General features: G+C 47.0%; 1 protein-coding gene across 2 annotated transcripts in view; it reads right to left on the bottom strand.

Moving 5' to 3' along the window:
* PLXNC1 (plexin C1) overlaps positions 1 to 20861 on the bottom strand; it is a 158538-nt gene extending 137677 nt beyond the window's left edge. Inside the window, exons 1-2 of one of the 2 annotated variants that reach the window (XM_034934236.3) lie at positions 19405 to 20861; positions 150 to 290 (exon numbers count right to left, since the gene is read on the bottom strand). In XM_034934236.3, the coding sequence (XP_034790127.1) occupies positions 150 to 290; positions 19405 to 20466 (1203 nt within the window). In that variant the 5' untranslated portion in view covers positions 20467 to 20861. The remainder of the gene's footprint in view (positions 1 to 149; positions 291 to 19404) is intronic. The other variant, XM_057299503.2, reaches the window with a different exon arrangement.
* Positions 20862 to 27407: the final 6546 nt, after the last annotated feature.

Below are 27407 nucleotides of genomic sequence, written 5' to 3'. Positions count from 1 at the left end.
TTTCCAGGCCATTTCTGGGGATCTTTAAGGAGTTCATGAAGTTCTTGGTTTGGTCTCATGTATAACCCAGAAGCATTAAAAAAATGTTTTTTTAAAGCACAAAATATCACCATTAAAATAGACATTTGAAGAAGGCACAGAAAACCAACCTTAAGTAACTGGCCATCTCCAGTCCCCAAGAATAAAACAGTCCTGTTCATTACCACGGTGCCATAAACGGATGTCAGGTCGGAATGGATCAAGGTAGATGATGCGATTGGTTGGACTCTTTCAGGTTGATCCCCTTCTTTCTGAACATGCACACAAACGCACAAAAAAATAATAATAATTTTTAACAACAATACTTCTCATTATACTGATGAAATGTCACTCATGCCCTCCTAGGCAGGATCTCACTTCTGGGCCCCACATATATTTTCTTAGACTAGATTCCCCGGGAGCAACCTTTCATTACCTTGCAAAATCACCATACCTGCCCAACCAAAGAAAACCCCTGTTTACTATGTATGAACAGGTATTGAGTGCCAAAGCGAGCTGGCCATCTATTTAACACCCCCCAGCTGATATAAGAAGCTGAATTCCACTTTAGTGCCAAGAGACAGCCCACCGCTGAATTGGGAGGCAGACTATCTTATACTTGGCTGTTTTCAAAATCCTGCCGCCAATTCATTTTAGCTAGGCGTTGGCTTCTGTGAGGTTAAACACAAACATTTCCCAAGATGTGACACGGACGATCCTGTTGGGTGTGATGGCAGAAAGGAGGGATTCTAGATTTACCAAAAGGGACCACAGGAAGCCCAAAGACAGGGTAGCTAATTCAGGGGGTGAAAAGGCAAAGATACAGTTGTGGACGATGGATAGGATCGAGCCACAGAGCTAAGGAGGAACCAAGTTGAAGGGCTGGCCCTGGTGCTGATGCTTTTAAAGGGGAAAACAAAAAGTCTAACTCCCAACCTGAAGGCATTTAAATTGTCTGAGGCTCTGAGCACATGTAATCACACGCTTGGTCCTGATCATTAAATAAAGCCCCTCTTTCAACCCAGAGCAGAGAGAGTGTCGACCAAAATGTCTTTTTCTTTTTTGTTTAAAAGGAATGAAGTGCTTCGTGCTGCATCCTGCCTTCAACGACAGGAAACTGAGTTTGTTACACAAATCTCTGGAAGATATGGAGCTAGGAAGAGCCGTTGCCGTCTGCAGCTACTGAACACAGTGTGATAGCACACTTTATCTGCCAGAGCTCAGTTCCCAACTGTACTAAGGTTTTTAAAGGCACATTGAAGTTGCAGCCAGCAAACTTCAGTAAGCAACACAGCAACTCCTAAAATCGCCCTATTTGGGGAGGGGGAGGTAGCCACGCGGAGGCTAAGACTTATTAACTTCATTATATTATTGCCAAGAGTGTTTATGTCTTTCAATTTATGTCTTATTAAATATTCATTATTTTTAAACCCACCAAGTTTCATTAACATCTAAACTAAATGGATTATGGGCTAAATTGATTTCTGAAGCCTTTAAAGTGCCATCTATATTTCTTTGTTGAGGTTGCGCTGCAAGGAAAAGATAAGCTAGCCAGGATTTGTCCAATGCCCTGATCACTTTTCAAGGAAAAGATGTCATAACCTAAGAGAAGGCAATGTTTTTGCATAAGATATTCTATAGTGAACTCGGTTTAAGAAGATTTAGGGAAAGCTCATTAGAGTTTCTTTTTCCCTTGTTGAAAGATACTTTTCATGCAATATGGGAAGATGAGGAGCTGTCCTGTGAAAACTGAAGTGAAGGAAAAAAAGTTCTCTGTGGGTCTAAGGTTGGAACAATAGATCACTGTTTAGATAAGGAAGCCTCATGACTATGAGCAGAAAGAGAAAAGTCGGATGACCTTTAGGATTAAAAAAATAAGTAAAACCATGCCACACATCTTGCTTTAAAATAAATCCAGAATTGTTCAAACGTAAGATCAGCTGACCATGCCTGTTATTTTTATTAAATATTTGAACACTGCAGAGAGGCTAACGCGGAGAATAGGGCATCGTCTCTGCCTGGGTATCCAGAATGTTCTAATACCACTATCTCTGGCTAGAGGACTCCATTCCCTTCATCTCACAACACAGAAAAAGTAATGGATGTGGACTGTAGATTATCCACAAGGACCAGGGGGGACAGTGTACAGACAGGTCTGGTATACAGTAGGTGCTTAATACTGTACCTGTTCTAATACACCAAGAACCATGGGTAGCCTTTCCTGAGGTGGGATGAGAGATCCTGTTTGTGAAAGACTGGATCCAAGAAAACACAGGCAGCTCAAAAGCTAAAACAGAACAAGGAAAAATCTGTCCCAAATTACCATCTCACCTTTCCCGGTGTCCTTCTCTGATTTCTGGCTGTCCTCAACAATTGTAGTTTTTTTTCAAAGTAAGTCCGGGATCGGTAGTATAGGTAACTGAGGCGAGAGGATCGCTTGAGGCCAAGAGTTGGAGACCGGCCTGGGCAACATAGCAAGACCCCCATCTCTACAGAAATAAAAAATCAGCCAGATGTGTGGCACACACCTGTTGTCCCACCTATTTAGGAGGCTGAGACAGGTGGATCGCTTGAGTCCAGGAGTTCCAGGTTGCAGTGAGCTATGATTGAGCCACTGCACTCCAGCCTGGACAACAAAGTGAGACCCTACCTTAAAAAAATAAAAGTAGCATAGGTAAGTGGTGCAGCCATTAAATCAACATTCTCAAACTTGAGAGAACACCCAGCACTCGTTTACATTTGAGCTTGGTTCTCACTCACTGTGTGACCTGGGCAATTAATTGAACGCTGTTGGGGGTTAGCTTTCTAGTATCTAATAAGGCTGATGTGTCTGATTGGCAGGGTGGTTACAAAAAAGAGATGATGATAGTAATAATAATAATAATAATAATAATACCAGCTAACATGTACTAATACTTACTGTGTGCTACCTGAAGTATTTTATCATCTTACCTAATGAAGGCAGTATAGCATAGAGAGCCAGCCAGACCACCTAAGTTTGACTCCTGGCTCTGTCACTTGCTAGCTAAGTAATTTTGTAAATGTGATTTAATCTCTCTGTGACTCAGTTTTCTCCTCTATATGATGGAAATGATGATAAGAGCACAGACTTTTTATGCCACAGACTTTTTAGGAGGACTGGGTGAGTTTGTGCATAAGCCTCAGTAAAGCTTAGAACAGGTTTGGCACATAGCAACACATGACCCATGCTTGCTATCATTACTTCATTTAAAAACACAAGTTACTGCCACACCCATGGCAGTTATTTTCTCTTTGCCAAGAAGAACCCTAATTTTGTTCAGATAGCAATGAACCCAAGCCTGGTGGAAGCTATCGTTGGGCCAAGCCAAACGGCAGCTCCATTCCCTATTGCCAGACACTGGCTTTCCTAACCCTTAGAGCTGAGGGTGGTCATGTGGCCCACTCCTGGGCAGGGAGATGTGAGAATTCCACTGAAAGGATTTCTGGGAATAAGTTTCCTCCTTGATAACAGAAGCCTCTTGAGGAGAACCCGTTTGCCCTCTTCCCTCACTTCCTCCTCTGGAATACAGTTGTGTGATCTCATCATGCATAGACTCGTGGCAACCGTTCTGTTTCCATGAGATTCAAGATGAAGGATACAAAGCAACATGCTAAGATTGGTGCAGGGGAAAGAAAAGAGATTCTATGTTCCTGGAGACACCACTGAGCCGCAGACCTTCAACTTTTAAACATTTTACTAAGTTAACAATAGTTGCCATGGTTTAAGCCACTGTTGGTTGCATTTTCTGCTACTTGGAACCAAAAGCAAGTCACTGTTTAAGAAATGACAATCACAACTTGTTGGAGCGGACACTAAACTGCAGTTCTTCCTCAGCTGCAGGGACCAGGACGTGGACAAATGCTTGTTCCTCTCACCAGCCTGGAGGACCCCGGCCACAGTCAGGATTTTGCAGCCTATTACAACAGCGAGCCTGGAAGAAAACAGGAGAGGAGGCTTGGACCTCATGAAAACTCTAGGGGCTGCTCTGGCTGGATGGAAATGGATTCTTTTGTGCTGGAAACACACAGAAACGGACAGGTCCCTGTGAATGGGAAAAGGAACCCTTTGAATGGCTTTCTTATGCTTATTGCAGCAAATGAAAACAAAAGAAAGACAGGCTCCGGAGAAACGTCCTCACAAAAGTGAGGTTAATACCCAGGGAGCCAGGCAGAAGAAGGGGGAAACAGTGCAGTCAGCCCCCTGTGTCCAGAGATGATTCTTTCTCTCTTTTTTTCGGGCCTATTTTCTATCTTGCCCTTCTCTCCCCTTAGGGCATAATCGCTAATGTTGCTCTCAGCCTATTCTGTCTAGTTTATTATGTGTAATTTATTTCTGAATCCCAGCCTCTGCTTGTTCGTCTGTGTGTAACAAGGTTAATGCCTTGTAATGATGCTTTTGCCAGTTCTGCCTTTCATGACAAAATCCGATCTTGATTTCGCTCTAAACCTTGTCTCCCCTTTGGGCTTTCTTGGTTCCCTCAGAGTTGTCACTCTGCTTCTCCTTCCTGCCATGTCTAAGCATAACGTCACGCCTACACGTTTGCCGGCTCTAAGAGGGAAACTTTTCTCAGTTGGAGGAGAAAGCTACCTTGGCTCAAACGATGTTTGGGCTGAAAGAGAGAAAGAAAGAGCTTTGGGCCTGATATAGCAAACTGGGACCAAAGCTCCTGAGGTTTGTGTGTGTACGTGTGTGTATGTGTGTGTGTGTGTGTGTGTGTGTGTGTGCAGGGAGTCATGGGCATATCATGAGGAAAACAATTAGACTTCTTTGCAGCTGCTTCACATGATTTTTCATGGACAATAAATACTCTCCCATTGTGCCCTGCACAACTGCAGGGGGTGCCAGTCATGCATTCCAGGGTGTGAAAGGCACCCTCTAGAGCTGAGCCACAGCTTGGCCCTGCCCCTACCATGTGAAAGATGGCCCGGCTCATCGAGGTTTGGGCAGGGTGCTCACAGCCATGCTCCAGCTTTTGCGGCATCATCGGGAGGGAATGGGCACAAAACTGGGGCCTCCAATGTTGAGCACCAAGCAAGAGTCAAGTGTTTTACCCCCAAGGTGCTAAAAGGATTCCTGTATGTTGATTTTACCTTACCAGGTGGGAGGAAATACCAACTGGGTACCTATCAATTTCTTGTACATGACAAAATGCCTTTCTTGGGCAGTTAATTTTATATTCTGTTCCCTTTGGGATCCATTTGTTTTGAAGCAGTTTCATCATTTTCTGTTACTTCCCAAGGGGCCCACTTGCCATTAGGAAACCCCTGAAGGAGCCCTGCACCCAAGTTCTGGCCCCTGCTCTGTGCCTTATAGACTGCTTGATTCCAGCAAGTTAAGTCTCCTGAACCTCAGTGACTGTATCTGTAAAATGGACCTAATAATACCACATGCCCTGCCTCTCAGTGTTGTTGTGAGGTCCAGATGAAATCATGTGTTTGAAAATAATTAGATTATTTTTATCCAGCTAAGGAGATGGAAAGGACAACTATTTGCCCAAGTCGGACAGTGATTTTATTAGCCAGGAAGGCTCGGGTTGCTTTTCTCCATTCTAGTGTATACAGTGTTGACCGGGATCTGACGAAGTTATGGCAGCTCTCTGATCGTCTGAAGGAAGAATTTACACTGGGGACTCAAATGACCAAAAGGAGAGGTTCGAAGTGTGCTTAGGGACACAGCTGGGCAGCCTCTAGACCAGAAAACATCACTGGTGTGCAGCACAGCCGTGGGAAGCATGCAAGGTGGTGAAGCTTGTATTTCACCTCCTTCTACCCTCTCCCCTCCCTCCACGGGCCCCAGTGTCCCCAGCCACCCAGGCCAACCCACCAGCAAAGTCCCACTCTCCAAGATTCATCCTTCCTTCTTCCTGCTTTATGTCCCTTCCCCACCCCCACAACCTCCTTCTCCTCCCTATGGCTAATTTCAGTCAATTACTTATAAAAAGACGACCTGACTCAAATAATTTACAAAAATATATGAATGGCAGATAGTGTGAAACTGCATTTGCCTGGATTCTTTTTTTTATTATTATTATTTTGAGACAGAGTCTCACTGTGTCGCCCAGGCTGGAGTGTAGTGGCACGATCTCGGCTCACGGCAACCTCTGACTCCTGGGTTCAAGCGATTCTCCTGCCTCAGCCTCCCGAGTAGCTACAGGTGCCTGCCACCATGCCTGGCTAATTATTGTATTTTTAGTAGAGATGGGGTTTCACTATGTTGGCTAGGCTGGTCTTGAACTCCTGACCTCATGATCCGCCCACCTTAGCTTCCCAAAGTGCTGGCATTACAGGTGTGAGCCACCGCACCTGGCCCTAGGTTCTTAGAATTGAAAGAGACTCAGTCCACCAGTGCTTGTCCAGGAGGAAACAACTGGCATTCTACATGGGATGGCTCCTCATTATGGGAGCTGTCCTGTGTGATGCGGGACTTCTAGCATTCCTGACTCCTGTCCACAAAGCAGTGCCCTCTATTATGTTGACTACTGTGAAACTCGCTCCCCGACATTTCTCAACATCCCCTAAGTAAATGTCATTATCCCCTGTTAAGAACCACTGAAATCTGTGACATGGTTTCAGAGGTGCTGACAAATGGTTATCTAGACTTTTCTTCCCTCTGGCCCTGCTACCCATCATGGTCAACAGCACCACTAATCACCCTCAACTCTTCTCTTTCTGTCACTCCCCACATCCAATACATTAAAAATCTCAGTCGAATTTCCCAATAATCTCAAATTCACCTTCTCTATCTCTACAGGCTCTATTCAGCCCAAGTGCCCATTCATTCCCCTCCCGATCTAGTGCAAGAGTCTCTTGGTGTCTCCCTTTTAACTTTCAATTTATTCTCTGTCCAGTAGCCAAAGTGATCTTTTAAAACATGAAACAGGTCCTGTTACTCCCTTGACTAAAATTCTCCAATGGCTTCCCATCACAATGCTGAGAATTGAATCCATATGCCTCCCCAGACTCCCCCTGAGCTGACCCCTGATGACATCTTCACACCCATTCCTTGCCATTCTTCTCCTCCTGCACTCTGCTTCTGCTCCCCAAGTCCAGTCACTTTCTTTCAGACTCTTGGACACATTACCATCTTTCTGCCTCAGGGCCTTTGCACTTGCTACTTCTTCTAGCCCCACCCCCCTTCACTCCCTTGTAGGCTGGCTCTTTTCAATCTGTCAGGTTTCAAGTTGAATGTCACCTACTTGTGGACACATGACCATAGCTCTTCCCGTTCCTACCTCAGTTTTTCTTCTGAATCACAGCACTCCATTTATTTCCTTCAAAATACTTATTATAACTATTGTTTTTAAAAACTTACTGTCTCCCAGTAGACTCCATCTTTATAAGATTGACTATCTCCAATAGTATTGTATTCTACACTTCGAATGCAGCATCCACCTCAGCATCTGGCATGGAGTAGGTTGTCAATAAATGCTTATCAAAGGGATAAATAAATACATGGGTCAATGTTTGAATACTTTCAGTCAATATCTCATCAGGCAATTATGATACATTGATAAGTAGGCCTAATCATTACTGAGTTCTTTAATTGAGCCAAGATTTGTCCCTTGTAAATACTGGGCCTTGGTTCTGCCTTGGGGAGCAATAGAAAACCACCCCAGACCTCCCATTACCATGTAAATTGGCCTTCTCTGAATTTCACATCCATAGCTCATTGATAGCTTGTAAGAGACAATTTCTAAGTCTCTCGCCATCTCAGTCCATGAACAGTCAACAGATTCAGTGTACTTAAAATGTGCTTCTAAGAAGTAAACAGAGTACTTTAGGTGTGCTCTAACCAAAGCAAATAATAATAGGATTGTCCTTTCCCATGATTCAAATACATATTTTTAAGAACATGCCCTATCATTGTGTCCTTTCAAATAAAAGTAGCTGATGGTAGCATGGAAGAATAGAAAGAACAAGTGATTTAGAGTAAAAAATATGTGGTTTCAAGTTCAAACTCTATTACTTATGAGCTGTAAGTGTTTAGACAGTCATTTATCCTTTCTGAGCTTTCTCTACCCACCCATCCACTCATCCACCCACCCATCCACTCATCCACCTATTATTTATGGAGCACTTGCTGTTGACCAAGTACTTGATCTGTAAAATACAGATGGGAACAAACTCCCTATTGTCAAAATAAACCAGTCAAATGAGTTTTGAAATAAAATGCAAAACTTTGCATTTCGTGTCATTGGTTTCTGAAACACTTGGTAACTGAAATGAATGGTTAGAGTGGGGCTCCACTGATACCCACAGTTCATGAACAGAATTCAGGGAATCCATGAAACTGGATGAAAAAAAAAAAATCTTTATTCCAGGGAGCTCTAACTGGAACTTAGCATTTCCTTTAATCACGGATTCAGGCCACAGCAGTATTTACTGAACCTGTGACTTTGTCACCAAAAGAAATCAGATATTTTCATATTATTTGATAGTTGTTGCAGATATCTCAAAGTATCATTTATGCTCATCTCTACTTTGAAATTGTGGTAGTTACTGCCTCTATATCTTGCTATTGAATGTGTTAAGATACATTACTATACCTTTAATTGAAAAAACATTTTGATAGATCGATATATTAATATATTACATCTATTTTGCAATCCAATGTTTTCATTTCATGCATTAAAAAACATTATTCTGTCAGGGGGTCTACAGGCTGCATTAGAGGTCTACAGCACAAGAGCTCTGCAGGGTTATGAAGAAACATATTGCTAAGTGCGGGGGCTGACACTAGGTTACACCTACAGCCACCAGCTGCTCTAGGCTATTCCCCCCTCTATTGCCTCAGAGAAGCAAGGCTTTGCACTCGGAATCCAATTTTTAAAAGGGGTCAATGATAGAGAAAGGAGCCTCAGGAGAAGACAAAGGGGCGATGATCAGGAACAGCTGGTGTGTTAGGTAACACGCTTCCTCAGTCAGGTTGCGGGGAGACAGGGGATGACAAGGAATCCTGGCTAATTGGGAAGGGAGTCAAAAGGAAATACACTTCCCTGTCGCTGCCCAGCTTTTACTTTTCCTCAAAACAGAGCCCCAGTGTCAACTCCTCTTGGACGCACTCATCTCACCATGCTATAATCACTATCTTCTCCACCAGATGAAGAGTACCTTTTTTCCAGTTCTAGAAACACTTACTGAGGGCTCACTCACCATGTGTTAGCCAACCTGATAGATGCCTGGGAAAGAAAGATGAGCCAGACCTGGCTACTCCCCTCAGTGCACATATAGCCCAAACAGGGATGTGTGGGGCCTGACACAGGGCCTGGCACACTCTAAGGTTTATGGAGTGGATCCCCAACTCCTAACTTCATTGCCAACTCCCTACTTAGCAACTCTTCCTGTCTTCCTGGATGTCCCAAGGCATCTAAAAATCAACAAAAATTAAACTCATCCTCTAATTGGTCCTCCACGTCTTAAAAACCTATTTCACTTCACCCCTCCTCTCCATCCTCATTGCTGCAACCTCAGTTCAGCTCTTCAACGTCCCTCAGTTGAATGATTGCAATAAACAAAATCCATCTGTTTCTCTCCATATTTGTCACCACTGCTCGTGGCCAAGGTGACATTATTTCTTGTCTGGACTACTGCAAGAGCCTCCTGCAGGTTTTCCTTCTTCCACTGTGGCCAATCTCTCATCCATTCCCCACAGGGCAGCCGTTATTTAGGAATTCAAATCCAATCATTTCACTTCCCTTCAAAGGCTCTCCTGTGCTCGGAGAAGAAAATCTAATCTCCTTCCCATTGCCAAGGAGGCCTGCAGGCTGGGCCTGCTGCTTCCTTCTCCAGCCTCCTCCCCTCATACTCTCTCCTCTACCTCCCTAGCCTCAACCACACTAGCATTTTGCTCTCCACAACCACCAAGACCAGGATGTTCCATCTTTGAGTTCTTGTACATGCCCTCCCGTCTGCCAGCACTGCTCTTCCCAGATCTGCAAGGGAAACCTGCAACCGGCCTTTCTTATCTTCCTGGTGTCAATTCGGCCTCCTTAAAGAGAACTTACCCCAACACCTGCAACCCCCAAATGCCTCTGCTACATTACCTGTTTAGTGAAGTGCCTCCGTTTCTTCATCTTTAAAATGGTAGTAATAATACAGCCCATTTTGTAAAGTTACAGTGAGGATTAGATGAGTTAATATTGGTAAAGTGCTTAGAATAATGATATACAGTAGGTGAGCTGTAAATTTTAGCTATCATCTTAATGTAAAAGTAACTATTAATTTGCCAAATGTTTATTGTCTACCCTATTTGCCATGATATAAATGTCTCCACACATTGCTTGGCACATAATAGGAGCTCAAGAAAGTATTCGAACAAATGATAGTCCTTCTAATAAGGTGCTTTGCCTCCAACCTTATTGCAGCCACTTTATCTTCTGAGTAATCTTTCTAGAACACATTCAGATTGTGTCTGTTTATAATCCCGCTGTTTCACTCCATCAACCTTAGCCATGGTTTTCACACCCTGCTCTAGAAGTTCCTTGGAGATGCCTCAGGGACAGGCCCGGATGGGGTGTGGCAAGTTGTAGGGCTCCGGAAACTCCCAACCCCTGCTTCCTCCCATGTTCCCAGCGCTTGGTAATTGGTCTTACAAAAAGAACCAAGTCAATGATAATTTTTCTCAAGAGACAGGGTCGTGTTACGTTGTTCAGGCTGGATTTTAACTCCTGGGCTCAAGCGATCTCCCTGTCTCAGCCTCCCAAGCAGTTGGACTACAAATATGTGCCACTACACCTGGCTAAGATTTTTATTTTTATTTTTGTAGAGATGGGGTCTTGCTACGTTGCCCAGGCTAGTCTTAAAACTCCTGGGCTCAAGTGATCCACCCGTCTTGGCCACCCAAGGTTCTGGGATTATGGGCATGCGCCATCTGCTCCCTGCCTAATGATAACTTTCTAACCTTTTTCTCATAGGGAGCTTCCGATTGATAATTTATTTTAAAGGCAAGGTTTGGAAACTCTAGAGGACCAACCATCAGGATAAAATCCAACCACCTTTGCCCGTCTCATTAAGCCCTTCACCATCTGGACCTGCACACTCGTTTCTGGACATTCCGCAGCCTGGTGAGCTGCTTGTGGCTCCCAGGCTTACTCAACTTCCTGCTTGTGCACAAGCTGTGCCTTCTCTCTAGAACTCCCTTCTCTGCCTTCTCCACTCAGCTTCAAGATGCAGCTCAAGCATTACCTCTCTGAAGCCTCCCGGATCCTCCCAGGCTGAGTGGAGTGCCCCTTTTTGGGACTTCCACGGCAGCTTTTGGTCACGTCTCTCTTGCCATGAGCATCAGACTGTATGGGAAAGGTTTGTTTTACTCTCATTCTTTCTATAATAGCAGGAGTCAACAAACCACCACCTGTGGGCCAAATCTGGCTTGCTGCCTGTTTTTCAAATGGCCCATGAGCTAAGAATAGCTTTTGCATTTTAAAATGGTTGAAAAGAATCAAAAAAAGAATAACTCATGACAAGTGAAAATTACAGGGAATTCACATTTCGGTGTCCATAACATTTTAATGGAACACAGCCCTACCTGCTCATTTATGTATTGTCCATGGCTGTGTTCACACTACAGCAGCAGAATTGAGCAGTTGTGATACAGACTGTATGTAGCCTGCAAAGCCGAAAATATTGATGATCTGGCCCTTTACAGAAAGAGTTTGCTGACCCCTGCATAACAGCATTGACCAGGGTGGTGGGATGGAAATAGGGCCACATCCCCCTAGTAACTTCTCTAAGGAAAGCACTATGTGTAGCTATTGAACAGACAATCCAACCAACATGAAAATCAGCTACTGAAACTGAAAAATGAATGTCACAGTTCTATTTGTTTTTGTGATCACGTAAAAATTAGCATTTCATCAAGATAGAAAATTAAAACTAAGAAAAATGATAAGCACATTTCATAAAAAACATAATAAGAAAACCTACCATTCCATGGCCCCACTTTGATGAACAGGTTAGACCCACGCTGGCCACACACTGTTCCCAAGTCGACTTTGGGGTTTCCCAGTCTTCATCATCTGTGTGCCAATGCATGTTTGGGGAAGGGAGTGGTCATCAAAAAACTTTAAGGGAGGCAGATTTGACACTATTGTATGCTACTGTAGTCAAGGTGTTGGTCTTGGTGTGGCTCTTCCGCCATCCTGTTCTAAGGGAATCCACCTGCAGCACCTGCTGGGGACAACTGCATGTTTGATCCTCTTCTAGTCGGACCAGGGGCCAGCACCTGCCCCAAGGGTTACAAATCCCTACACTGAACTCGGGCTCATCATCTGGTGGGAAAGATGAACTGGACTCAACTCTATCTCTCTCCTGGCAACTTGGACTAAATAAAACAGAAAGTCATTGCCAGTTAGTAGCCAAAGCCGAAGGTGACAGGCTGTTAAGATGTACAGTGGGAGGCAAGTGTGCTGGCTTATGCCTATAATCCTAGCACTTCGGAAGGACTGCTTTAGCTCAGGAGATTGAGACCAGCATGGGCAACATAGCAAGACCTCATCTTTACCAAAAATAAAAATAAAAAAAATCAGCCTGGCATGGTGGTGTGTGCCTGTAGTCCCAGCTACTTGGGAAGCTGAGGTGGGAGGATCACTTGAACCCAAGAGTTTGAGGCCGCAATAAGCTACGATCATGCCGCTGCACTCCAGTCTAGGTGACAGGGCGAGACTCTGTTTAAAAAAAAAAAAAAAAGAAAGAAAGTTTCCAGTGTCTCTCCTCCAGGAACCATATTGTTTAAGAAATGATTTTATTCCAATTAGCTGGGCGTGATAGCACCCGCCTGTGGTCCCAGCTACTCAGGAGGCTGAGGCAGGAGAATCGCTTGAATCCAGGAGGAGGTAGTTGCAGTGAGCCGAGATTGTGCCACTGCACTCTAGCCTGGGCAACAGAATGAGACCCTGTTTCAAGAAAAAAAAAAAAAAAAAGATAGACAGTGGGGATCAAGGCAGGCCCGAGGCATACTCAGGTGGGAGGGAGTAGATGTTTGAGGAAGCAGAGGAGGTCATTTGGTAGGAGGATGGTGCAAAGCAGCCAGGCTAAGTCATGTTAACAGGGAGACTAAGGAAGGAGCATCCATCATTTGCTGATGCTGACTGAGCTCCTTTAAGCTGCCTTGAATGTGGAACCACCTTCCAACTGCATATCAAGGAGCCCGTCCTAACACTATTAGTAGTAATGATGGTGATGATAGTAAACACAGACATAACATTTACTATGAGTTAAGTAGTTAGTAGTATTCATTCTATACTTATTAACTCGTGAATCCAGACAATAATCCTATGAAACCAAGAGGATCACTACTTATAGATAAGAAACTGAGGCACAGAAAGGTTGAATAATTTGTCTACAGTCCCACAACTGGTAACTGGTAGCTTTGGTCCCAATTGACCTGGTTCCAGTGACTGTGCATATAACCATAACACAGCATTGCTTTTATTCCTAGATTACCATGTAATTCCATGTGTTTCTGTCCACAATATCCCTCATCCCTTTATCTGACCTTACTCAAGTAGATCTTTATTCCATGCAACCAACTGTACATGACTAGGATAGAAATTGGTAGCAGGACGGATGTTGTAAAGAATGGACCCTTGGAGAGAATGTCTGGTGTGCGGAATTGGTTCTGGCGTACAGCACAACAGAAGACTCTAGACATCCCCCCACATCTGGGAGTGAAATACAAATAAACTGTTATATGCAAGAGTGAAGGAGCTAATTAAACTATGGCTTACAGGTTTTTGAGACTCAGACTCTAAGCCCAAAAATGGCAAGTCTTTAAAGGGCTTTCTAGGTACTGCCTTTGATCAGTGAGGAGGGAATAAGGAATATCAGGTGGTAAAATGTGTTGGTTACTTTTTATGGCCCTAAGTAAAATGCAAGGAAAAAAAAAATGCGACAAGTTCCTATCCTAGGTGCCTCAGTTGGAATACAAGGAAAATTGTTTTATCTTACAACAGTGGTTCTTAAACCTAAGCATGACTTCAAATCACGTTGAGAGCTTGCTAAAATACAGATTGCCAGTCCCACCCCAACCTCCAGAGCTTCTGATTTAGTAAGTCTGGTGTAGGGTCCAAGAATGTGCATTTCTAGCAAGTTCCCAGGTGATATTCATGCTGCTGGGCCACAGTCCACACTTTAAGGGCCACTGCCTACAGCATAAAGCCCTTTCCTCTCATAGTTGAAAGGCAATCAAAAATTACACCATAGAAGTTCCAACCATGCTAGGTTTCCATGGTCAAAAGTAACTCTCAGATTGGCAACACCAGAAGCCTGGTATTCCAATGAATGGAAGTACCTGGGAAGAGGTGAAGGAGTAAAGGACACCATGTAACCTAAAACTAAGGAAGGAAGGGGCCCTGACACATCAGGCATTAAGAAAAAGACAATGATTAAGGGAGTATGAGGTGACCAGACTCCCAGAAAGTGTTGCTGCTGAGTAGAGAAAACATTTCCAACATGATTCTCTACGATCCTTCATTTATTCATTCAACAAATATTTCTGAAGTCCCAACTACATACTGGGTACTATGCTAGGTATGGGGGGTTCAACAGAGAACACCCTTTGAGATGATGTATAGATCAGAACACCAACACTGTCTAGAAGTTCACAGTTAAGAAACTACAATCCTGCCAGAGTCAGAACTTCAGGTGGTCACCAATGCAAACCTAGAAACTCAGCTCATAACGAAGGATTCTCTGCTACCCTATGCCTGTGTCCACAAAAAGCTGGTCTTAGCATAGCAGTTGCAAGGGCTTAGCTTGCTCCATACAGGTTAGGGTTGACATCAGGACCTAATGTCCATGCTGACAGACTGTCCATGGCAGTGGACATGTACACATTATTGCATGTAGTAATTATTTAACCCTTCGTGCTTTGGTTTCTTTATTTATAAGTGGGGAATCCCATTTCCTTGACAGCAATATTCTCTGGATTCATGAGTTAATGTGTATAGAATAAGCACTACTTGACCCATAGAAAATGCCGTGTGCTGTGGATGTCTTTACTATCATCACCATCATGATTATTAATAGTAATAGGGTAGGGCTCCTTAATATAGACTTGTAAGGTGGCTAAAAGCTCAGGTCCTAGAGCTGGACCACCCAGGTTCTAAATCCTCTGCTATTTTCCAGCTATGGAACCTAACAGAAGCTCTCTGGGCCTTAATTTTCTCATCTCTAATCATCATGATAACTACAGTCCTTGCCCCATGTGGTGAATGAGAATCAACAGAAAATAAGGCATGTAAATTGCTTCACACAAAACCTGGCCATAATAACTATTCAGTAGATAGTAGCTATGATTGCTTTCCCCCTCTTTCTAAGTGGGTGCTGTCATGGCAATTGTCCTTTTTGAATCCATTTTTGCATATCATATGTGTATATGAGGGTAAAATCACCATCTAGTCTATAGACTGCAAAATGGCTTGACAAAATCATAACAGAAGCTGGAAGAGAAATAAACATCACAAGAAGACTGCGGATTTTGAGGTCAATAGGCTGCATCGCCAAGTGGAACTGGGATGTCACTTCTCCACACATGTTCCTTGGGTTGCTGTCTGTTGGACAGCATGTGAGCATTCTGTGGTTGTCTGCATGACAGTTAAATTATGTCAGGCTTTAGAATTATGTAAGCGTGGAAGAAGGCGGTATGTCCCCCTACAAAGGGTAGAATGAACTAGAGAACAAACTAGAATGATCTAGAGTCCTGTGGACCAATACTGCAGGAAAACGTACTACCTTCAATGTCTACCGAGGGGTGGCTGCCATGTTTAAACCACGAGTGACCCCAGAACCCAACAATGGTGGCCAAACAAGTCTGGAGCAATCAGACTCCACAAACTCGAACACAAACACTTTCTATGTAACACGTTGGTGTGCCAGGGGTAGTGAGAGTTCAGAAAGGTAGGAAGTCAAATTGATTAACTTGTGCATAATTAAAAACATTCATTTTGATACTAATCCAAGCACAGGTGTGTTATAAAAAAGAGTGAAAAAAAGGAAAGAGACCACATGAAGTTCTAAAACACAAGCCAAGATTAGAGGCATGTACTGCCTTCTGAGGTTACCCTCTAGCCTCAACCCCACATCCTAGGGGAGGTTGTTTGCTGCCAATTTAATTAGGGGACCTTCAAGGGAAAGTTCGAGAAACCCTGGGGTGGTGGGAAGAGTAGCGATGTAGACATTGGAAGACCTGGATTTAAGGTGGAGGGCTTTGGCACTTAACTATCTTGAGCAAGCTGCTTAACGGATCTTTAGCCTCCTCATCTGGAAAATGAAATCATCCCCATAGAATCAACCTCAGACTTGATGCGGGGCTCAAAAGAAATAATACATGTGGAAGTGCTGTACAAATATCACAGAAGATTATTAGAGAGAGGGTCTACAGAAATCGGTTGCCTTAGCACATTTGAGAGCTGCAGTTAACCTGCTACAGTTATGAAAGTGGATTCAAAGTTGGTGGCAAGGCAGAAAAAGTAATGGTCCAGTGTGTAAACAGCTGAGTACACACTCATTATACAAGCATCTCGTAAATCACTGCTTAGCAGAAGCTGAAGGAGAGGAGGATCAGTGACAAGAGATAAGAGAACCAGAAAGTGGGAAAATACAATCCAGTCAGTCCTGTCACTTTTCTACCTATGGCTGATTGAAGACGGAAAATAAGAGCCAGCTAGGAGGAGAGGGAGAAAGAAGGCAAGCAAATCCAGCCGCTTGTGCCTTGCAGCCTGTGGATTACTGTTAAAATTACTGTGTCTGCTCTAAAGGAATCGCTGTTGGAATCTATTGAGGTTCCCTCTAGAGTGTTTCAAGTCCTGCTCCTGTTTTAGGCACCTATAATTCAGCATGCCTTTTCAAAAACACATTCAAGACCTGAAAATAAAATGCAGAACAAATGCAATCAAATGACATCATTCTTCTGAGTGACAGCCAGGGGCACACTGATCCCATGACCCCATTACACAAGGTTGCAACCTGCTATTGTCCTTTCAGTGGCAAAATCAGTGGCACCCAGCACAGAGCATTGCTTACACTAGCAGGCATCAAACAAATATGTGTTGAATTGAGTATCTTCTCTACCTATTTAATAGGTTAGAAAATTGTCAGCTTTTTCATCAAAACTACCACCCTTTTTCATTCAAACTCCTCTTGAAATTCAATTCCATTAAGGCTTTTCAGTGCATACTAGCAGCAAGGAATTTACTTAAATGAAAAAAAAATGCAAAGCTCCAAGCTCCCACCTGTGCAGCCATGACATGCTATTGTTTGAACCAGAGTATATTATTTAACTTGGCTGACAAGCTCAGGGGGTACAGACCCTGTCTTTCAGAACACACAGCTCTGAGCACACTGGGAGTTCTTGATAAATAGCAGCAGCAAGAAATGCTGTGGAGGGACCCATTTTAATTATTTACTTTTCCAGTTCCAGATTTTTGGCAGCATGTGTTTATCCCTTGCTTGATTTCCAAGGGGCAGCTCTCTCGCAGAAGCTCCGCGACTTCCTCTGCCACTGCCCCTCCCCATCCCGGCACAAGCAGGAACACCTGATTGAGCCAAAACGTGGATTTTGAGTGCATTCAAGACGCTGGCTGGGTTTGGAAGGGAACTGAGTCTTCCAGGACCCAATAGGTAGAGAGACGCAGTCAAGAGAAATGTTTTGGCTCCACACATCGACACAGCTGTCAGATGGCAAAGCTTGGACTTCCACCCTCATTACCTGCTGTGGGCCTCTGAGCTGGCTTGTCATTAACCCCAGAGACCAAGTGTGTCTAAAGCTTGACACAAAGTAATATTTCGGGGGTACTTTCAAGTCTTTCAACAGAGAAGTAGGAAACGATGATTTTACCAAACTTAAGCCGTTAGATTATAAAGATCTAATAAAGACAGGAATCAAATATTACATTATATGTGTACGGCAACAGTAAGTCATTTAGGAGGCAAATATGTGTTTTTACATATTTTTAAAAATTATACCAGTAACAAAATGAAGGCCTTAATGTGTGTGTCCCAGCACACAGCTTGACAGGCAAAGAAGCAGCAGCAAGTGACCGTTCTAAGAAGCCTTGCAAAAGACCTCCTGGTTTTTTTCTCCCTGGCTCATAGGGCTAATATTTGGTAAGATGTGCTTTGCAGAGAAAGAAGGGGGTGGGGGAAGCTGTCTTTCTATACACATATTAATATACCTGGGAGCCAACGTGCCCCTGTATCAACACATTTTCCAAGCAGTGACTTCTCCCCTTCCTCTCTGATTCATTTTGTACCAAAACAATGGCAACACCTGTAGCCGTTAATTTCTGCGCTTTGATTTTTGTCCAGTTATAAAGGAGGCTCCCAGCAGGCTCCCCTCTCAGGAGCCATATGTGGAGTTGATGTGCCAGCCGCCTTGGAAGGGAAACGGCCTCCGGAGAAGTGCACAATGGCTCCATAATCCCCATCAACTGGACCCTCTTGAACTGCCTCTTTATTTTCCAGTCAAAGAAATGCCAATCTCAAGATAAAAGCTGTGGCTGCCCTGGGAGCCCAGGGGAAACCTGTGTCGCTTGCCTGGTTCAGCCCGAGGGTGGTGACTCTGAGTCCCGCCATCTAGTCTCGCAATCTGGAGCCCAGAAACTGCCTGTAGCACCCCCAACACTTTCCCTTGCGCTCCCCTCTAGGATGAGGCTTTTACCACAAGGCCACCTCCCGCCCAGCCTCTCCCGGCGGCTGGCGACCACAGCGCACCCTGAGCAGAGCCACGGCACCGCCCCCTCGCACCGGCTCACGCCAGGGGTTCGGTTCCAGCGCGAGCCTCTGTTGCAGGCTGGCATTTCTCCACGCTGAGCGGGCTAGCAACTCTTCAGACCACAGCACTTGCGTTGCCGGTGGGGGGCGGAGACAGGGGGCCACAAAGGCTGGGGTGTGGCAGGGAGCCCTTTAGGTTCAATGGCTTCTCTGCCGAGGGCACTGTGTTGCTAACTGTTGACCAAGAGGGTCAGACCCACACGCCTGCTGGGACTACACGGAAGGGGCACAGAGAAGTCTGGAGAAGCGAATGGGAAAGAGGGGCTGCGCGAGGAGACTCAGCCCCAAACAAGCGTCCCCGTTTGGACAGGGAAGGATGGCAATGGGATGCAGCCACTAGAGTTTTGAGTCTAACTCCAACCCTCCCCGCCCCCCTTTTTACACTCTCCCTTTGGGGACCTCAGGCCGTGCTCCAGGTCTCGGGGACCGTCCGAGAGGAGCCTTCGGACGGCCGCCCGCGGTGTGAACCTGAGACCTGGTAAATGTCACCCGGCTGTACCCCCGCCCCGCCGCTCGCCCCCAGCTCGTTCTGCCTCGGCGGCGGCGGCGGCTCCCCGGCAGCAGCGCTCCCCGCGGCGCCCCGGGGGCAGGACTTACGCAGTGGCTCTCGGCCGTCTTGAAGTCCCAGCTGACCCTCTTGGCGCGCGCCTGGATCTCACTCATTCTGAAGAGGCAGAGCGCCGTGGTGGTGGGGGAGCGCCGCTCCTGGCCCTCTCCAGCGGCCGCGCTGAACACTCCCGCCCAGACGTCCAGGGCCTCCACTAGGCTGGAGGAGAGGAGCAGGCGGCGGCCGTCGGGGTGGCCGTGGCCGCAGTCCAGGGATGCCTGGCCCTGGAACAGCACCTCGGTGCTCTGCGCGATACGCGCCATGCTGGGCCAGCCGGTGGCAGCGCCGCTCGTGTAGTTGTAGGGGTAGTAGGGGAAGTAGATGCTGCCGTTCCAGAGAAAGGCGTCCACGAAGTGCAGGCTGCCCGCGCCCTCGCACAGCTTGAGGCGGCCCAGCTCCTGCGTGGCCAGGCTGCGCCCCTCCGTGTCCTTGAGCGCGATGGCCGTGTCGTGGTCGGATGCCGCGGGGTTGCAGCGGCTCGCCGTCTCCGGCTCAGGCAGCACGTAGGTGGCGGCCACCGCCAGGTACCAGCGGTTGTTCCGGCCCGCGCGGTACACCACGCCGGCCGTCGAGCCCTGCGGGTGGCACGACACCACCTCGGTGCCGTTGCGCAGGGAGCTGCGGCTCAGGTTGCCCAGGGGCCGCACCTCGCAGGCGCCCCGGTCGAAGGTCCAGCCGGTGAGCAGCAGCCCCCCGAGGCCGGCCGCCCCCTCGCGGTAGGGCAGCAGCAGCTTGCTGAAGCTGCTCCCGGGCCGGGGCCGCGCGGGGGGCGCCAGCGAGACCGGCTCTGTGCAGTTGCCCGCTTGGTCCCGGTACAGGCGCGAGAGGCTGTGCTCCAGGCTGTAGTCCAGCTGGTCCAGGCAGCTGCCGCTCGCCACAAACACGCCGTCCTCCTGGCTCGCCGCGATGGCTCCGATGGCTTGCTCCGACCGCCACACGGGCTCGTCCGCGCCCCGGCCGGGAGCCGCCAGTGCCAGCAGATAGGCGAGCAGGGGCAGTGGCGCTGCGGGGCGCGGGGGGCGCGGCGGCGCCTTCCTCCGGGAGACCTCCATGGGGCTGGGGGGGCCGCCCCCGGGCAGGGCGCGCGGCGGCGACGGCGGCTCAGGCGCGCGGCAACGGAGACGCGGGCGGCGGCGGCGGCGGTTCCTGCGCGCGCTCGGGCTCCCGCGGCCGCCCCATCCCCGCAGCTCGCCCGGGAAGGAGAGCGGGGAGGGCGGCGCGCGGCAGGCTCGCTCCGGCAGCCTGTGCAGCGGCGGCGGCGGCAGCAAGCCCTGCGCGCTCCGGCACCGTTTCCTCCTCGCCCTCCTTCGCCGGAGAGTTCCTGTGTGCAGCGCTGGCGCTCGCGGGGAGGCGCGGAGGGGAAGGGAGGGGACGGGCGGAGAGGAGCGAGGCGGGCGGGGAGGGCTGGAGAGGTTGGGTGCGCTTGTGCGTTTCACTTTCCCATTGTGAAAGTGGGATGCAACTGGCCCCCTTCCTCATCCTCTCTTCCTCCTCCGCCCTCCGCCTCCTGCCCGCCCGCCCTCCCTCCACGCCCATCTCCCCTCCCCTCTTGATTCGGTGAGATAGGGAGGAGGGAGGTCTCGTAATTTGGGTTACTGTGTAGGTGGCCTCTTTCATCTATTCATAACAAAGCTCAGCCGCCCGCCGCGGCCGCCACCATCGCCCCCTTGGCTCGCCTGGGGCTCCCGGGGCGCGCTAACGGCGCACGGAGCGGGCTCCCGCGCCCGTCCGCCCGCGGTGCTGCTCCAACGCCCGGTTTTGTTTACGACAGCAGCCGGGTCGGGGATACGCCAGGCGCGCGGAGCGAGGATCCAGGGTGCGAAGGGGTTGCAGCTGAGGCCCCGGGCTCGGGCCACAGGGCTGCTGCGAGAGCGGCTGACAGGTGTGGAGCGGCGAGAGGGAGGCCCCGGGGAGGCGCGCGGGAGACGTGGCCAAGCCGGAGACTCCGGGGACCAAGGCGCCCCTGTGACAGGGTGTGGGTTTCCCCGGGTCGGATGAGTGAGGTGGCAGAAAGGCAGGCGCCACACTCTCGTTCTGGACAATCCCCGGGGCCGGAGCGCCCATATTTGCAAAGGTTCTCTAATCTCCCTTGGCAACAGAGTCCCAGGCTCTCAAGCCTAGCACTTGGAAAGTTCTGCTCACCATCTAACCTAATGAGCGGGGCTAACATTTACTGAGCACTTACTACGTGCCGGGTGCGCTTGTGAACTCACCACATGGGTTAAGACTCATAATTCTCATAACAGCCCTATTAATTAGTGACTGTTATTGTCATCCCTACTTAGTAGTCCAGGAGAATGGTTATAGAAAGGTTGTGGAACGTGCTGGCATTCTACTGCTGGTAGATATCGGAGCCGAGATTCGAATCCATATCTAGCCCCAGGGCCTCTTACATACCTGGCTCTAGTTAAGTGCCACCTGTGGCCATTGCCATAATCCCCCAGAGATCATTCTCTGTAGTCAGACTGAAAAGTTCCTCAAGTTAAATGCACCAACCAGCCCCCGCCCTGCTTTCTACTATTAGACCCAAGTCCCCGTATTTCCCTCGTGGCTCTCCATCTGTCTCATCATTACCCACTTTTATCCTTTGGACCCCCTGAGGTCTCACCACCTCACCCAGAGGGTGAATAACAGCTGGGTTGCCCCCACAGCCGCCAAGAATTTCTGAAGCACAGGGAATCATTGCCCACTGGGGAATAGGTTCATGATTTCTCGGAATGGGGCTTCCCAGAGGATGCAGAAATGCCTCCCAGCTTCCCGGGGCAGCTGCGGGCGCCATCAGCACCCTTACAGTCTGGCAGATGAGCCAGGGGGTGCATAGGAGTGGAGGGTGCTGAGGACCTCTATGGATCGTTGGGAAATGATCTCTGTTCCTTCCCAGGCTATTTCCAGACCCCAGGCCCCAGGGAGGGCAATTGGCTGCTATCCCCTTTCTTCCTTCCCTCCAAGTTCCCCAGCTCGAGATGCTGTTTTGGGAAGGGAAAGGAATGAGGTGGCTTTTGTCCCATGCTGAGTCCTGCCGAAGGTTGCAGGTTTCAAACTTCTCCAACAGTGCTTCAAGTTCTCCCCAGTGCTGAGGGATATGGTAGGAGTTCTGGAAGGCTTAAGGAAAGAAGGGTGAGGTGGAGGGAGAAGAAGAGAAGTGTGAGTTTCTGCTCTAGATGTGAAGTTCAAGGATCCTATCATTTCAGCAGTGGCTCTCATACACTAAAGTCAGAGTGGTCATCTTTTCATTCATAAGCCTTTCATTTGCAATTGGATAACATTATCTTTGCCTGGCAGGAGGCAGAAAATGCCTTCCCACGAGAGATGAGGTTGCCCTTTGTGCTGTGATGATGGTGTTGGAGTGTCCATAAGGAGAGGGGAGGAAGAAGGGGAAAGGCCTAAAGTACCCAGTTGGTGTTAATCGGGACATCTCAGACAAGACAAGTCAGATGTTTCACCTGCTCCAAAATATCTGGCCTTGCTCCCCCACTCCCTGCCCTCCTGGAATGCTTTCAGAATTTTTGCACCTCTGGAAGTGGGAAGATCAATATTTTAAAAACCTCATCCGAAGCTCAGAGACCCCCTCCACAGCATAGTAGGGGATTTATGCGCTGGTGTTTTGACAGTTTTCCCTGTGACTGATGCAGAACTCAGTGACCTTCACTGGCTCCGTGAACCAGCGGTGGCAGTGTCGCTATGTGCTGAGAAGCAACAGTTCAATTCCATTCCAGAGATAGTTTTACTTCACTGGTAACCAAGTCATTTCTCTAAGTCCCGTAGAGTTGGTACAATCAGTCACAGACCATCTTGGGAGCTATTTGGATTAAACATACTCTGTGGTGCGGCATTTTGATCACTACTCAATTCATTGCTGCTTCATTTTGAAAAAGAAACAACATCTTAAAAATTCTACCCACAAGAAGTATAAATGGCTTTGATGGCTACAGTTCCCTGCCATTCTACTGGGACCATAAGCCCCACTCTTAAGAGTGGGCTTCTTTTGCCTCCCATTTAATTGTATGCAGACTCCTACGGTGAAAGAAATCAGAATCTGTGCTAACTTTTTGGCATGAAAAACGTAGGCGACGAGGAAGCATATAAATGCATTCTTTGCTGATTCTACCCCCATTTTGTACAAACATGTTTGCCCCTTCCCAATTTTCTTGTGTACTAAAGCTCCACCTTCAGGACACAAGTTCACATTTGAAAAGTGTGGGAAATACGAACAACTGAAATAAATATTTAGGCATGCGGGTTCTGTATCTCTTTGATCACTTTCTCTTGGACACCGCCGTCTGGCCCAGGGGTGCAAGTCCCCTTGGTGACAAAGCTTCCCTCTCCAACTGGCCGAGCCCATCTTGTTGGGTGTCACTTATAGCACATTTCGGAACTCCTTGTAACACAACTGGCTGAAACCCAAAAAAAAAAAAAAAAAAAAGAAAGAAAATGGTGCAGATTTATCCTCCAGACAGAGGCCTGCTACCACGGAAACAGGCAGTTCAGACCGATTCTGAGCAGTTTTATTTGCAGCGTTCACTAGATGGGAAAGTCTTCATAATGAGAAAATATCAAGTCCCTCAGGCACCGAAGGCAATCTGGGTTAACCAGGCCATCCACAATCAGACTCATTTCTGGTGGACAGGACTTTATAGAATTCAGTGGTTTCCTGCTGGGGCCCAGGGACATTAAGAACTGTTCAGTAGGCAACTGGTCACAGTCACAAGATGGCTATCATTGGTGCTTCAGTTTTCTTTCTGATTTTCTTTCTTTTTTTTTTTTTTTTTTTTCATCTGACAGTGGTCTGTAGCATGACTTGGCTGGCAGAGATTGAAAGCAACTGAGAATATTTGTTCTGGTGGTCAGTGAATTCTCTCTAAGCCTCATCTACATAGCTACAACCCCCTGTGCAGAATTGGGAAATACCACCCAGTGGGTGGAATAGCACCTGTATTGTCCTCTTAGGTTTTAAGCAGACCACTTCTTCCTCCACAGTTTTGCTGATATCTATGTGGTCTTCCACATCGAGGCCCTTATCAAAGCTCCCAGGCCCTTTTGGTGGCTGACAGGAAAAAGAAATGAGCCAGTCTTCTTTCTAGTCTGCTGATGAGTAGACGGTTGAAAAAAGATTAGAGGAAGAGCTGTTTAATAAGTTCGCATTGGTGCTGAGAGATGAGTTGGACACAGTTCAATCAACATGAAAAGTCTCTCTGACATGGCACAGTTAAGACGTGGCTGAAGGAACTCAGTGCCTCATCCTTTCTGCCCACCCAACATGGCCCCAGACGATTGCTGGGCATTCTTATGCTTGGTGATAGTGCCCCCATGCCATGGTTTAAAGTGAGTAAGGCTTGTGGTGTTCCTTCAGTAGGTGGGACTTGGGGGTCACTCCCAACATTACAGTTGTCATCTTTTTCTATGTCATGATTTAATAGCTCATGGTCATTCGCCAGGAGAGTGCAAATGTACATTGGAGGGTAGAGTGGAACGTACAGGAAAATGATTCTTTACTCAAAGTCCAATGACTGTCTTTAAGCTAAATAGGAGCATTCACTCTGCTTTAGGGAGGGATGAGCTATTGCCTAAAAAGACATAACATAACATAACATAACATAACATAACATAACATAACATAACATAACATAACATAACGTCAGATATGTTTAAGAGACTGCGAAGTCTAGGACATCACCTTAGCATTCTAGCACCACACTTCTCAGAGAGTATGTTTAGTGTCATGAAGTTTCTCTCGAGCCTTTTCTCCAAAACATTCACCAAAACCATCAGCGGTTAAGAATCTGAGACAATTACTGGTTGAAAGCAAAGTATGGTAAATCATCAACCATCACAGTGTTTTTCTAGACCGGCTGGAGTTCACCCTGCATGAAGTATGCAAACTCATCAGTTAATTACTTCTTCAGATTTGGGGAATCTCTGTAACTTGAGCAGTCTCTTGAAAATCAAGCTTTTCTCTGATATTCACAGGATTCCAGTCTGTCTCTCCTTGTATTTTCCTTGCTGTTCTTCGGAAATAGGAAGCCAAAAGGGCATCAAAGACTAGACACAAAACGCTGATTCCTCTTTAATACAACGTTGTTTCCCGTGTCTTTGCCCTCCCATCACAGCTCTGAGACTCGCTGTCAGCATAATCCTAGGCTCTGAATCCTCTGATAACTGGCAGCTTGGCATAAACCCATTCTAAGAGAAGAGCTGCCAGAAACCAGGCCTTCATATTAATAATAACTCCAACTCTTGAAATGAATAGCAGAAGATAAGATAAACACGCAGATAACTTCACAGCCACTTGTACTTCCGCTTCCTTGAGATTCTGGTGGGGAGATGCTCTGAGCTGACAATAAAGTTGCTGGACTTCGCAGTGAGCCCTCTAGTGCTCTCCACCAAGCTGGTGTGGCTTCTCATTCTTATGTCCTTGCCACTGCCTAGAAAATAGCCCCACCAAGGTCGGGAGGAAGCAACCAATATCAGCTCTGAGCATGGGCTCTTGCGGTCGGGCAGCTTGGCGTATGGCCCCAGGGTGGGGGCAGCCCCGCTCATCACCCATCCTGGGGAAGCCCTGGGAATATGGCAGTCTAAACAGCATCTCTCAGGCACTCATCCCCACGCACAAAATCCCAAATGCAAAGTTCATGGAAGACCGAGTGTTTGCCTCGCTCTCCTGCCCCTATTTTTTTTTTCACAAAGCCTTCATTGAAGTATGACTGTCATACAAAAATCCATACCTATTTATTATATACAACATGTCGTGCTTGGAGATAAGTCTACACCCTTGAAACCATCACTGCAATCTCTTTCACCCCTTCCCTAGTCCTTCCTATTTAGTTCTTCTTCCCCGTCTGTGTTGAATAGTCTCTTCTCCCTGCAGACCATTTCCCCACTGCTCCCCCTTTTGCTTGAGACCCAGAAGTTTGACATTTATGGACATCACCCTTGCCTTTTGGCTTCTGGTTGGATTCAGCCAATGGGAAGCCCCAGCCAGAGATCTAGGGGTGGACAGCTAGGGTGAAGTTTGAATATTTATTCTCCCAGCTCCCTCTCTGTTGATCTATGCATTGGCCATGGCTGTGTCCCTCTACAATGCCACAGCTCCTGTGGGCTGTCCTCTCTCACAGCTACACTGTAGCCACAGCCTTTCGTGGACCCAGTAACCACTCCCTCACCCTCCTCCTCAGGCCCGTGGGATTCCATGGTTGTCGCTGTGGCTAGCCTCTGCTGGTCTCCCTTCATCCTGGCATGGCTCGGCCATGGTCCCTCCATTAATGTATCTGTTTGCATGTGTCACCTGTTTCCTGCCAGAATCATAACTAACAAACCAATCTACCTCCAAACATGGATCTAGAGGTGACCCCAAATGATGTTTAAACCTGTACATTCACTTTGTCCACTGATGGAAAGCAGAAAGGCTGCTAGTCAAAATGGAACTCCTTTGTTTCCAAATGGTTGGTTCCCCTGAATCTGGCAATGGAAAAAAAGCTACATTTTTATTCCCTTTGCACAGGCTTTCCTACACTAAATTCAACCCGGTGATACAGACAGATGGAAACCTGGCTGGGCAGGATTTTTTTTTTTCAGTTAAAACATAAAACTAAAAGAATCTTAAAAGTAAATCAGAACTACTGGGGACTAAGGGTTCAGAAGGTGGTGGGGGCAGAGGGTGGTTATGATCTCTAAAATTCTGCTGAACGTTTGAAATATATTTTCAAACAAGATACAAAACCAAGCATGCCGCTTTTTCCTTTTTCGACATTTCTCCTTAAGTCTGAACTCCAGCAGTCCCTTCAATAAAGTTGAGAAATTCCATTGATATTCATTATTACCAAAGCAGGATTATTAAGAGATTGCTATACTTTCTCATCTCCAGACCTCACCCTATGTCGCCCCCTACTAATAATGAAGAGATGACTTGGATGTTTTTGGTTCCTTTATACTCAAGGAAACCTATGTAGTAGACACAGAAACCCTCTAAAGATGCTGCTTTTTTTTTTTTAGGAGG

The sequence above is a fragment of the Pan paniscus genome, chromosome 10 (genome assembly GCF_029289425.2).
Source record: "Pan paniscus chromosome 10, NHGRI_mPanPan1-v2.0_pri, whole genome shotgun sequence".
In the NCBI taxonomy this organism is placed as follows: domain Eukaryota; kingdom Metazoa; phylum Chordata; class Mammalia; order Primates; family Hominidae; genus Pan; species Pan paniscus.
The sequence above is the reverse complement of the archived record's forward strand: the minus strand, read 5'-3'. Positions and strand labels throughout refer to the sequence as shown.